This window comes from Chiroxiphia lanceolata, chromosome Z (genome assembly GCF_009829145.1).
Source record: "Chiroxiphia lanceolata isolate bChiLan1 chromosome Z, bChiLan1.pri, whole genome shotgun sequence".
NCBI lineage: Eukaryota > Metazoa > Chordata > Aves > Passeriformes > Pipridae > Chiroxiphia > Chiroxiphia lanceolata.
In genome coordinates, this window is record NC_045671.1 from 18,683,147 (window position 1) to 18,697,347 (window position 14,201).

The 14,201-nt window shown below is 34.6% G+C and overlaps 1 protein-coding gene across 4 annotated transcripts in view; it reads right to left on the minus strand.

Annotated features, from left to right (window-relative positions):
- Nucleotides 1–14,201, minus strand: part of CENPK (centromere protein K) — a 20,806-nt gene continuing 6,605 nt past the window's right edge. Inside the window, exons 4-11 of one of the 4 annotated variants that reach the window (XM_032675510.1) lie at nucleotides 13,432–13,504; nucleotides 9,256–9,302; nucleotides 7,645–7,727; nucleotides 7,440–7,538; nucleotides 7,025–7,154; nucleotides 5,091–5,147; nucleotides 3,424–3,477; nucleotides 1–1,328 (exon numbers count right to left, since the gene is read on the minus strand). In XM_032675510.1, coding sequence (XP_032531401.1) covers nucleotides 1,170–1,328; nucleotides 3,424–3,477; nucleotides 5,091–5,147; nucleotides 7,025–7,154; nucleotides 7,440–7,538; nucleotides 7,645–7,727; nucleotides 9,256–9,302; nucleotides 13,432–13,504 — 702 coding nt within the window. In that variant the 3' untranslated portion in view covers nucleotides 1–1,169. The remainder of the gene's footprint in view (nucleotides 1,329–3,423; nucleotides 3,478–5,090; nucleotides 5,148–7,024; nucleotides 7,155–7,439; nucleotides 7,539–7,644; nucleotides 7,728–9,255; nucleotides 9,303–13,431; nucleotides 13,505–14,201) is intronic. The other 3 variants (XM_032675508.1, XM_032675507.1, XM_032675509.1) reach the window with 3 other exon arrangements.

Below are 14,201 nucleotides of genomic sequence, written 5' to 3' on the forward strand. Positions count from 1 at the left end.
CAAGATGTAATAATTTTTTTATTTAACATTTAATTGTTCTAAAAAAGGCAATTGCACTGGAACTTGTATTAGATTGGTTCCCCCTTCCTCTCCCATGCGTCCTTAGATTATCTTTAAAACTCATCACAAAATCATACCAAAACCATTCTATAAAACCTATGACATTAAAACCATTCTGTGATAGTATACAACCCTTTAGTTTTCTATCTACTGAAAAATCATTAAAGTTCCTATATCAATAAATGGCAGTCTGGTTAATAAAAGACATACTTTAATTTTCTAGTGTATAGTCACTACAGATATGCAGAAGCAGAATTGTTGTACTCAAAGTCCACAATAACAATTGCTACAGAAAAGACCAGGATTACACAGAATAACACCACTGAGTCAGAAAGAAGCCCTCAACTGACATAACTTAGAAGCTGTAGCAAACAACAGAACAGAGACCTATTACAAGCCTTGACAAACTAGATCTGAAAAAGCGAAGACAGATACTGTTAGGAAACATAGCATAACACAATATGGGTCACGTGGGAAGCATGCAGAGGTAAAGTTGCACACTCAGCCTCGGCAGCACTTTGCACAGAAAGATGTTTCAGCTTTCCCAACTGTTTATCTCGAAGGCAATACATTTGTTTGCAAAGGCACATTCTTGAGCAGATACTTCTCTGTTAGTTCCAAATGTCTTCAAGGCCATGTACAGGGGGAGCTGTGTTACTCTGAATTTTGCATCTTCAGCATACAGCAAAATACTAAAGGAAATTAAGAAGACTTCAGGCAATCTAAAAAATCTAAAACACGGAAGTAATATATAAAGTATGATTTTTAAAGTAAAAAGGACTGTTAAACATCTTTACATTGTCTATTACCTGAATCTGTGTCTTATAAAAGCAGCTGAAATACAAATTCCACAATGCAAATCTTGTTATAAAACAGAAGGCCAACTTAAGCAGGTAAAGTTGAGAAGTTAAGCAGTTAAAGAGATTTTTTTTTTTCAAGAGACTTTTTTCTTTTGCCATATTTCACACTCTTCAATAAAATAGAAAAAAATCATCCAACAAGAAGTGATTGACGATATAAAAGAAATCTATTATGATGCCTAAGTAGATCCTATCCCCAGATTAAGAGTACTGGTGTTGTTTTGTTTTTAAGTACATATGTAGGTCACACTATTTGTGAAAAGCTTCTAGGCGCATTCTGTTTGGATCTTCTGGATGTCTCAGGGCCATTCCAAATCGCAGCAGCAGCTCAATGTAAGGTGGCCAAAACGACTCATTGATTGTTACGTAAGGTTCATGTGGTGTGGCCATTAATTTATTTATCAGAATCTGGAAGACCAAAAGGATAAGATTTAGGAAATAAACAAACAGCTAGATTTTTATCTCCTTTAACGAAATTTATACAAATTCCTGTAATGTAGGCAATATAAAAAATACTGACCACAGGAGAAATACAAGACCTGTTCAAAGTAGAAGCAAAGAACTTCCAATTAACTTCATTGCATCATTTTTTATGTAAAAATTAGAACCAGAATTCTCCTTTTATTGAGAATAAATATAGACTAAATTCCTTATCTAAATAGAGAATTTGTTAATAGAGTTAAAAACAAAATCAGTTTTGACACACATTTTCAGTTCATGGAGACAGTGTTTATGCCCTCATAATATTGCTCATCAGGAATATTGCACACATTACAGATTAAGTAATCTTACCCATCCCATGGTGCTCTCTCTATTGATCCCAGATATTTAATCTTTCCACTCAGAGGTTCTAAATGTTATGCTTTCCCAACTTCAGTAAGTACAAAATATTGTCTGCCCCTTATTGCTAAAGACAAACTCAAAATCCTTGCTACCGGACTATATTCTTTTTTCACTTGTTGCTATTTAAAAAAAACAAACTTCAAATACACAACTGCTCCTCAGAACATTCAGAAGAATTGTTCCAGTTTTGTAGTTATTTGACCCAATTATGAGAATTTACTCCAAATGCATTATTTGAGATGAATTTTTACTTAGTCTCTTCTGTCATCTGATATTCCAAAATAGCCTTTAGGCTGTAACGTTTATATCTGTATGTAAAAAACACTTTTCAAATTTAACAGGGACTTTAAGCTAGAACCACATCACTCACAAATAAAAACCTCCCAGAAAATAAAGATAAGGGACATTGACACTTTAGGCCAAGACAAGTTAAAATTAAAAACAAAGCTGAATTCTTCAAAGTAGTATGTTCCTCCAAATGGAAATCAGGCATTATTTGGATGTGTTCACATTTTAAGGAGATTAACAATAACATAAAATATGAAGGGCAATTTTTAAGCATTAGAAGAACTTTAAAATTCTAATTCCACGAGAAACTGTGCCAATTCTAAATTCTGATCTGTTTTCAAGCTCTGCCTGATTTGACATTAATAGGTATGCTCAGATATCTGAAGCATGTAAAATTATTTTGATGATGCAAGCACAAAGCCTGGGTTTTAAACTAAAGTACAACAGTGTCATAGTGATCAGATAACAGCATCTTAGTACCAGAAAGTTTTTATCCATCACGTTGTGCTTCACAAAAAAACTTTTTCCCCCAGGGACATTTTATATACACAGATACTTTGAACTGTTTGAAGAGAAAGGATAGAGGAGGAATAAGAAACTTCACTTCAAATGCTACATTTAAGGCAAGAAGGAAAATTATGCTTTGTAATTCAAATTCATAGATTGAACTGTAATTAAAAATTCACACAAAGCACTTATAAATTAGAAATGCATTAACTGGACCAGTTTCCTCATATGAGACTACATATTAGTTGGTCCTTCTGAGATTACACATGAACTGGTCCTTCTATAACTGTTATTGCATTAAGTTCAGAAAAATTTTTATTGAAACAGTACAAAATATAGTGTGAAATGGACCAATTTTTTTGTTAAGCACTGTATTTTTCTCTCCTAATATGAAGCCACTAAGACGCATAAAACTTCTTTAAACTAAACATTATAAAATCAAGAAATAAGAGATAACCACACTCCAGCTTAAACTGAAGACTATTGCCAAGGCTCTTGTAAAAATTGGGGGTTTATTTTGATAGGAATTAAAATAGAAAACTGACTTATCTGAATATCTCTTCTTTCAGTTTAAAACCATTCCTCCTTGTCCTATCACTATCTACCTGTATAAAAAGTTGCTCTCTCTCTTTTTTACAGGCCCCCTTTTAGTACTGGAAGGTTGCAATGAGGTCTCCCTGAAGCCTTCTTAAAGATGTAAAATTCTTAAATATTCTACATTAACTATCTTAACCAAATGCCAGATACTGTCATTCATCTTAGTAATATTAATAAATGCATACCACTTTATTGCTACTGTTATTATTATTATATGATCTGAGTATTGAAAAATCCTCCAAATCTCTACATAATAAAACTATCTTACCTCTAAAATGTCTTGCAATGCTAGCAGTTCTACAGCTGGCTCTGAAGAAAAGTTCTGGAAAGATAAACATCCCCACAGCCAAATTAACAAAACCTCAAGTAAGGTTTTCATTGACAAATGAAAATAATCACACAATTATTTGGTTGCATAGTGCACAACAGATGAAAACTTTTACTTATATTTAGTCATGACAGAAATACAAGGTAGTATTTAAAACTAGTTTTAAAACCAGTTCAAAATCCTACACTTCAAATGTAACATTTTTTTAATTATTAAAAGAGATTAATCTTAAACGATCATGTTTCTGTTTGTGTTTATGTTTAAATAAAACCAAGTACATCACATTTATAATGTAGTATAGTGCAGAACCTTCTATGAATATGAATATGTTAGGGAAAAAATGTTTTTCATGAGCTTTGGATAAATATTTACAATACAAATTTCACAAAACTCAAGACTTCATTTCATAGTGCCTTAATATTTTTTCATGACTTGCCAATGAACTCACTCTTACTTTAAATTCAATTTTGAAAAATGAACAAGCTTAAGAAATACAATAATCAAAAATTGGGGGGAGAGGGAAGGTGATGACAAAATATTATTAAAAAATTACTTGTTTTCCTTTGTAGCAAGCAAATCAAGCCATTTGTCTATACACCAATAGAGATTCCTTAGGTAGCAATGCTACTGGATCTGCTTGCGCTGTTGCATGGTGAACCTGATTCTTTAATTTTTCAGTTTCATCCTTTTTACCCTTCCACTTCACTTTCAAAAAATTAAGGAGGTAATGCAGCACTGGCACCTGCTTACTCAGCATTGCTACTGAATATGTCAATTAAGTCCTAAGATATTAATAGCTGTGCTGGACCTTATAGGAACTTCTGGAACAGAAGAAGAATACAAGCAAGAAAGAAAAACTTGTAAAAGGCAAGTTCTGGCACCTTTTTTCAGTCACACTTTGTAATATTATCACCTTCAGAGGCAGAAGGGGGACACACTGCCTGCTCCATGGCAATGCTGCAAACCATGGAGGCTCAATAATGCCTATCTTTGTGCCTTTATCTTGATACTTGGCTGAGGAAATAGAACTTACACTAAGTGAAAAATGTTCCTTAGAGCAAGCATAAGGATACTTCACAGCCTTGGCTGTTTTATTTCCCTGGTCAAAAATACTACTTTGTAACTTAAGGTAGTGGGTTGAATATTCATGTATCAAAGCTGAAATCAGATTATGGCTTCAGCATTTATTAAAATTGATTGTATACAAAGAATAATATCCTAAGGATATTAGTGTGAAGAGGTTTGCACTCTCACAGAACTAGCAAACATATTTTGCTAGGTTTATCATACACATTGTATACTTTGTAAAATTATTTTACTTATATATTTTGTCACCGATACAATAAGTACCTTTAATTAATTAATGATTATAAAGTCAATTTAAGCAGGATGCGCAGCATTTAGTTATTTAACCTGAAAGGCACCTTCTTCTCCCTTTTGTCAGATAGATTCGCATAAAGAATATTCCTCAACTTATAACTTTTCATATTCTTCTCTTGAAAAAAAAAAAAAAGTCATTTTTTTATCCAAGATTTAAAATGCAAACTGATTCTTACCACAGTCACTACCTATATTAAAGGTGTTGGACTACAGCAAGGGAAGCTAATCTGGGCTGCTGTGACCCAGTCTTCACTCGCACTCCCAATCCCAGATGCATGTGCCTGCTGAAAGAAGGGTGGAACTAGACCAGCAAGGCTTCTAGCAGTTCACACTACTCTGCAGCTGTGTCCTACAAATGTCAGCCCCACGTATTTTTCTCCTACAGGACTACTGCGAACATAAGATGTTTCCACAAAGTGCAGTTTAAGGGGGACCTGTAGTTAAGCCACTGAGACCCAAATGAGTCAAACAATATAGAAGAAACTGAATTCACAAGGAGTGAAAAGAAAGAAAAAGACATGTCAGAAAACAAACTGTGTTTAAGAGTTCAGGAAATGCATAAATAAAAGTTAAACTAAGGAAAGATAAAACCTTGTGCTGAAATTATTCAAAATAAACTTTTTGTTTTAGTAAAAGTGATTGGTGACAGCTAACATGCCTTCATTGAAGACCAACTGCACCCAATAAATTTGGTGGCCTTTTATGATGGAGTTATAGTGTTGCTGAAGAACGGAAGAGCAACTAATGTCACCTACCCAGACTTGTGCAAAGCATGACATCCTTGTCTCTACATTGGAGAGACTGAGAGCAAAATGTGTCATATTTACTAATAGTGGGAAACGAAGGCAGTATGCAGAAAAACTAAGATGAAACAAAATAAGATGTTTGAATAATACATTGAAAAAGATCATCGTGTCTTGAAATCTCCACTTAGTATTTTTATATGCAGAAGATACAAAATACCTATGTGCAAAATCAAGATTTTTTTTAACTAAAAGCTTTCTCAGTTGCAAACAACAGATAGAAAGAGACAAGGGTGTAATTAGTTGCTTTGGTGATGGATGTGAGCTAGTAGTTTTGTTCATAATATTGGTTTTTACCAGGTTCCAAAAAGAACAATCCAAGTGAAAACAAATATAGAAAATGGGTATTAGTAGGATAAGCCAGGGAATTGAAAAATAGTCTTACGTAAGAAGAACACAGAAGTGTTGCTAGTTCAAACAGCAAAACGAAGAAAGAGAAGGTATAAGATTGCTGTCTAAAAATGCATCAGGAGGAATAAACACAAGAAAAAAAAAAGACTATTCTAAGAAAAATGGTGTAAGAATACATGGATCTGTGTTAGACATGGATAAATTTAGACTGGAAGCTATGAGAGTTTCTAACCAGAGTACTGAGGTGCTAAAAAACCCCAGTAGAAGCAGTAGTAATAAAAATTATCTGGTTTAAAATGGAGCTCAATGATAATATTAAAGGAATTATATTTTGTGGTTGTCTGAAATAACAGGGAACTGGATGAAAGAATCCTTTCTGTTTCTGTCATCTTAAGTATGCCTGAAATCAAAATCAAGCCCCTGCCTTTACTTTTCAGCTTTTTTGTATCTATCAAATACTAGAGTAATAGTTTTATTTTTACTGCAGACTTTGAATTTATTATGCAAAATACTCTCTGGCTGCCTATTTTCCCTAAAGTTTTGAGATAATTTTTGGCCCAATTTGCCTGAACAAAATCTGATGGTTAACATTCTAAACCAGTCTGTAATTATAAACACGTGTCCTTATTGTTCTAAAACCACTGTTAGACAATTAAAATTTGCTTTGCCAAGGAAAACAGGAATCCACTTCCCTAGCTGAGTAAAAAAGAGAATAGGTCAATTTGGATTGAACCTCCCACCATTTTCGAATTTGGCACAGCTTGCAGTTCAGTAGGAAATACAATACAGTATTATGCATTAAGAAAAGAAAATATCCAGCTAGAAACACCCTTAAATAATATAAATGAACCTGAAATATATAAATTAAACCTAAAGGATCGTCTGCAAGAACTATATTTATTTCAAAATATAACTGCAGATTCTATGCTAGTGACTTTAAACAGATACTGCATTTACTTAAATAGAAATTGAACATTTTAAATTTAATAGTCATAGAAAAATCTTACCCTCTTTATGGCACTTCCACTATCCTGTGGAAGGGGAAAATGTTCATCCAGGAATTCACCCAGTGCACTCAAGAGTTCTTTCTTATATGTCTTTAATTGCAACATTTTATTGTGCAGTTCCTCCAATCCTCTAATTTCCAAATAGTGAAAACATAACAATAGAGTAAGAAATCAAATAAAATAATTTAAAAGTTCCTCATAAGTAAAAAAACCCCCTCATATTCAGTTCTTATAAATGCAACATCTTGAATGACAGAACATAGTAGCAATATTTTCCATGTTTCAAATCTGGATTACTGAGCAATTATTTGAACTATTTAGCAAAACAAGGAGTATGTTTTATGAGTTTGTTAGTTCATTTGCTCCTGTTGATATTTGAATTCTTCAATATAAAAACTGAACAGTGTAGAAATACCTTGTTTTGTAAAGTTGTTCAACTTGGGGTTTTGTCTCTTCTTCAATTCTGTTAAGAGTATTTAGCATCTGTTCCTGTTCCTCATACCACTGCTGTTCTCTTTGAAACATGAAAAACAATAAATGCCACAACAGAAAAATAGTTCTTCTGGGCGGTCAAAAAAAAAAAGCTTAACAGCATTCTAAATTCCAAATTATTATATTACCTTTCCAGATCTTCTTCTAGTTGTTTATTCTTTGAACAAACTGCTGATAGCACCTTTTCAAGATCATTCTTTACTTTCTGCAACTATAAAAAAGTAAAAATGAAACTACAGTTTGCAGGTAGCCCAGTCTGTAGCATGCATTCTATGTAAGGCTACATCTCTAAATCTGATACAGAATGCCAAAATGATCTGCAAATTCTTAAGAAATAAGGCTATAGTGCGACACACTATTTTAGAATCCAGTTTAAAATGCAAGAGGCTCTTCAAAACGTTACTGTCACCAGTTGCTCATTAGTGTTTTATTGAAACTTTGCAAACCAACACTGTTAATTTTACCTGAAGCAGATTATGGAGCACACACATGAACTGCTCAGCTGATGAATGACTGAGGAGGAAATGTCTACAGCACCAGGGCTGTATTGTCTGAATCACTGCAACTGCTTGCAAGAATGAATCCATGCTAACTGCACTAACATAAAAAGTATAGAAAACAAAGATGCTGCAAAAGAGACTAATGGCTTCCATGATTTAAATGTCCTTGATGCTATGGACATATCTGGGAGAGGAAAGAAGGAGAAATAAAACTACTGCAGCCAGAAGCTATAGGCACTGCTGAATCTAGGGAACAGTGTACTCTCACTGGGCTGGGTCATTCATTACAGAATGGGTAAGGAATACATGTTCAGGAATACATTCAGTGCAGGTGTACAGCTGCAGTGTGAGCTGCTGGTTGAGCCCCTGGTGGGCTGGAGCCAAAGCCTGAGCCAAGATGCCATGAACTGCTGACCCCTTGCATAACAAAGGGCCCAGGGACCTGTGGGCCTGCCAGGAGACCTGGACACTGAGTCTCCCCAGGAACTGATGACTCCCTGATTTTCCAGGGTTTAGACCAAAAAGGTATAAAAGCTCAGGGTATAAAGGTATAAAAGGTATAAAAGTTTTGGGTCTCTCCTCAGAGGCAACCTTTGAGCTGTTATTTTGTTATTATTGCACCATTATTAAATTATGTTAAGGTTCTGGACGTCTGAGACTTTTGTGGGAAACCTGAGGTCAAGCCTCAGGTATGGATTTCTTACTCAGGAAGGCATAAGGAAACCTATCTTAAGGGCAGGTGACAGAGGATGGGGTGAGGCTCTTTTGAGTGGTGCCCAATGATAAGACAAGGGGCAACAAGCACAAACTTGGAACACAGGAAGTTCCATCTGAAAATGAGGAAAAATTACTTTAATGGAGGGTGAGCACTGTAACAGGCTGCCTAGAAAGGCTGTGGAGTCTCCTTGTCTGGAAATATTCAAAAGCCACCTGGACACAATCCTGTGAGGGACTTAGGGACAGGGTTTAGTGGTGGATTTGGATGGTTGGACAGGGGCAAAATACCGTTTATTGTGTGTTACTTACTCACTGACTTGTGCAGTAAGTCAGTTTAAAAGCTCATTCATTACAACTAGAAAATTTTAGTAGTTACAATACAGGGGAAATGCCTGAAGGAAAATATATCTTAGCAGTAGTCCATCCCAAGAACAGTCATAGGAAAATGCAGCAATTTTATATAGTTGTTCTTTTTTTTCCCCAGCAAAAGTTTATTATCTCTTAACAAACAAAAAGACTTACCTCCTCTTTTCCTAATTCTAACAATAAATCTGGATTGGTAGAAATTGCTGAAAAATAAAATGAATTGGTGGATTTTTTTCACTGAATGATAAAGACTTACTTATACTGAAAAGCAGCCCAGCTAGAGAGAAACTTGTGTAGCCTCTAAAAACCCGGTTTGGCTGTCAGCACCAATTTAACCTTATTTTGTGGTGTCCTGCTGGACTAACCTACTAACATGATTCAGCAATTTAAACTAGACTGAAAAAAGTGCAGTGTTAATGCCTCTGTTATACAGTGCAGTTATAATGCCTCTGAACTAGCCCCAGGTATACAGGCATAGGTACATAATGACTGTACATCACATTTCAATATACTTTACCAGTGTGGGCAATCAGACTTCACCAGTCTTCCAACTCCATGTTAAACAGCCTCCAAATGCTTCACCAGGACTATAAACCCTACTATTTTTAAGAACTTAGAAAGCATGTCCCCATCCCTTCTGTTCACAAGAACAGCTACATGTAGGGAGATGAAAGGCCTAGCAATATCAATATTCTAAATCTAACACTGAGCAACAAGAGTACTTAAGGGAAAGCATGGTACAATTTAAGAATATGGAAATGTTTCCCCAGAATGCTTCTGCAAAATGCAGTGATTTATGGATCATGGATTTTCAGAATAAAAAATGAACTGTTGTATTTTACAGCCTTCAGTGCACTCCAGTCAATTCTCACTTCCATGTCAACTTAGACCATCTGTATACAAGTATGACTTTTTTTGAAAGTGAACTATTTGAACATACTAACAGGAGACATGAAAGCTGCTCTAACAGATTTGAATCTTAATATGACAGGGATTTTTTGGTGAAAGTTTGGGCTTCAAATCTCTTAATCGTAAAAATAATTATTTAAATAAAAGCTTTTCCTTTAACAAAAAGGAAAATCCTTACCCCTTTCCTGAAAGCACTAAACATCTCCTAAATACATACTCTTGATTTCATAAATTTAGAAAAGTACTTTTTTTGTCATGTTACAATTTTTACCTCAACAAATTTTGAGAAGCCTTAGATGAATAGTTTTAAAAGCGGTGTTTGTTCTGAGATGAAAATCAGAAAAATTAATGAGTTAAAAATACGCAAAATTACATGCCCCAGTAAAATCCCTTTTACTTAGGCAATTACTGTTTCTAAATATTGACACAAAATTTGACTAGTACACTGCCAAATTAAGCTTAAGAGCTGCAGGAAGTAGTGGTCTGTGCTATTATTAGAACAATACTTCTTTAATTACATGAATATCCTACAACCCATGATAAAACTCATTGGTAAACTTTTATTCCCATTAACTGGTGTATTTGAAGAAACCCATACAACTCTTCCTCCTGCAACTTCCTGCTGACATGATTATTGTAAGCCCTCACTTATCAATTATTATCAATCTCTACTACTGGCTTCTAACACTTCCTCACTTTTAGATACCTAATCCTGAGTTCGTGCTTCTTGTTCAATTCATATTGAGTGAGTATGAGAATAGAAGGCCACATCTTCCTGGGAAAGAACCACTAACTGTAATTTAGTGCAGGAACAATGTCGATCTGAGACACTGGGGCAACGCATTTACAGCTGCCATTGTAAAGTCACTGGTTGTTTTATCTACTAACAGTTAAAGCTTTTTCAGTTGTAGAATCACTACACTTGCAAAAATCAAATGTCAGACAGAACTGTCTAGTGACACATAGCACAATTACTAAGCAAAATACTACCAGATGCTAGGAAAGTAAAAGCCACTACCATGCACATGTTTACAGAAACTCCTATTAAAACAAAACAAAACGGCATTTGGCAGAATACTGTTATTTTGCAAAGAAAAATAGAAATTATGCAGAGACCATGACTGTTTTATACGGTTTAAAACACAATTGCTTTCATTTCCTTAGTTTGCAAAGGTGAGAGTTAAATTCTATTTTTATAAGCCAAATGCTTTTTAAAAAGTTTAAATTCAGCTGATTTAGCAGATCTAGAGCTACATAAATAGCAGCAGAAATGGAGAAAGAACAAGAGACTAAAGTAAAAGCTTCACAAAAATAAAATTTGCATTGTGAACTCAAGTCTGTTTGCCAATATTGTGCTCAAAAAAATGTAGAACTGCCAAGTTATAACCTCTGAAAATAAGATTTAAAATTGAAATGCTGACAGGCCCTCATTTACAGGAAATTAACTGGCGACTATTAAAAGCAGAAACCAAAGTAACAAGACAGCCTGACATTCATGCTCTATTAGTAAATTGTATGAAATCAGTATTTCTGCTATTTTCATTTAGATAATTTCAGATAATGCTTTCAATTAAGTAATTCAAGACAAACAGTAGATAGAAAAAAGCCAAGATGGCCAGACAACTAAGCAAAGTAGACTCATCTTCATACAAGCATTATAACTATACATATTCAAATTCTTAGCAGCAATTTCTTTTTAGTTCCCTTGGAAAGGTAGCCAAAAAGGCAAAGCTGTGGCTGCAAAGTATTATTTGCATTACAATATGCATAGATAATTTCTCTATTAAAAAATTAATAATAAATATTATAGTCTGGGAACAAGTAAGAATAGTTCAACAAAGCAAGTAAGCCAAAAAAATAGGTCAAGCCCTAAGGATATTTTTAAGCCAATAGCTTAAAAGTTTAATATACATATTTTAGTAAGGAAATTTAACAATCCCAGGTATTTCACCCAGATAAAAACTAAGTGCTTTCAATTAATTTGCTTTAAGCCAGCATCTTTTTCATGAATAGCAGCAGGGAACCAGTACATCCTAAATTCATTCAATGCCATACGCTTTTGGTCTACATACCTCTCAGAAGTATTTGAGGCTGACAATTCTTGGAGACAGGCTTACAAAGCTGAACTACTAATTTATTCTAATAGGGCAAAAGTATCTATTTATAAGAAAGAAAAACTATTTTTTCCCAGCTTCTCTCATGATATGCAGCAAGTACACGGACTTTGAAAGAAGCTGGAGAACTGCCTCTAATGTTGATCTCAGAAGGCATTTCCATTTGGCCAAATGACAAAACATTGGAATTCACCATGGGCTGTCTAAAACACATTCCTATCATTTTGTAAACACTAAAAAACCAAGCCTCTTCTGGCTTAAAAATATTCAGATGAGCCAATGTATTAATTTAAAGACTAACTGGTAAGTTTTACTGGGTTGACAGGTGCTAATAGGTCCTTGACAGGAGACCTAACAGTGAGTGCTACCAGTATACTAATGACAGTGTAGTGTGAACTGTTTTAAGAGTCTCCAAATGGGACATCTGAAAACACATTACTTTACTCGCACTTCAGTTTTGAATGGTTTTATTTCCAGTCTCTGGCCACATCAGCCTTGGAAGAGAGTGAAATCAATCAGCACTGATGCTTATGTAAAAAGAAATTTTTGAAGAACTGAGGAATTTATACCTTTTAACTGATAATGCTTAACAAATTTTAAAAATCACTTGTGGTTTGTGCTTCGCAGAATCAGTAAGTGTCCTGGATTTCTGTTTTGTTAAAATAAAACTCTAGTGTCTTTTACCATCTTATCTTGAGCTGAAATCTCAAATCTCTGTTAAATCCAAAACAGGTATTTTATTATGGTGTAATGGGCTTAACACTAAAGGTCTATTCCAAAGTTTCAACTAATACATCATAATACAACGTATTTTTGTGAAGTATTAGTAAAAAAATAATCAGAGGAGGTATGGTTAAAACTATACCTGGGCAAATTATTGTTAGCTTATTAGCAATGCTTGCAAAGATTAAAAAAATGTAATGGATTCTTAAAAGACAAGATGAAGACAATATTATTTGACTAAGCAGTTCTGTTCTAAAAAGGAAACACAAATGAAAGATGGAGAAGAAACAATCACACAGAGAAGAACATGAAGGAGGGTAACAGCATAATGGACTTTCGTTATTTTGTTAGATTTGCTAACAGTTATGTTTCCACTTAACTGAATGATGAATGGTGGCATAAATCATGCATTTATTTGTGCAGAATTATAAGATTAGGTTACAGAGGAAATCACTTTTAAGTCAACTTAGAGCTGAAGTGCAAAAAGAATAAAGAAATGAAACATACACGCTACTGTGTGAAATATTTAATTTTTATGTAGTACGAAAACACCATCAGCATCCTTTGTAGGGAAACAGTTACTTACTTTCAGGACTTCTCTCATGGCACTCTTGATAATCTACTGTTAAAGCTTTCCATTGCAGCATTAACAAGGCAAGCTGTGTAACAAGAAAAGAAGCATCTCTTAAAGTGTTAAGTTGCACTGGTGTAAAATGAGGTAGAACAGGACAGAAGTTAAATTAATAAGTTCATACAGTAGAAAACAGAAGAGCATCTACGACAATAGAACACTTATTCCTTCAAAATATTTTAAAATCACTTGCAGGGATCAAAACCATTTATATTATTTTTTCAAAACGGGGAAATGAGAAGGAGTCAGAGCTGGCATTTTCCCCCTAATTTTCTTTGCAATGACTACAACTAAAGAGGAGCTACTAGAAGCAATGACAAATACTTCACATCCTGACTTCTCCTTCATGGCTGAACTTGCTCATCCCACAGTTGGACAACATGTCCAGAAGTATACTATGGTGGAGAGTATCAGAATGACACTTTTCAAGAAGAAATTACATAGGCACTAATTAGGAAATAGTCCAAATAGGTATTGAAGTTACACACCTCTCCATTTTGCTGCCTATGTTAATAATTCATCAGTTGTGTGCTTCAAAGTTAGTAAATCTGTCCTTATCTTGACCCATGAGGCTTCAGTTATATTTCCTTTCCAATGTCCAGCTGAGGAGGGATAAGCAGCTTTAGTGGGCACCTGGTGGTAAAACAGGGTCAAACCCACCACAGATGCACTGAGGGTCCTAAGGGAACTGGCAAATGAAGCGGCAAAGCCACCATCCATCATAT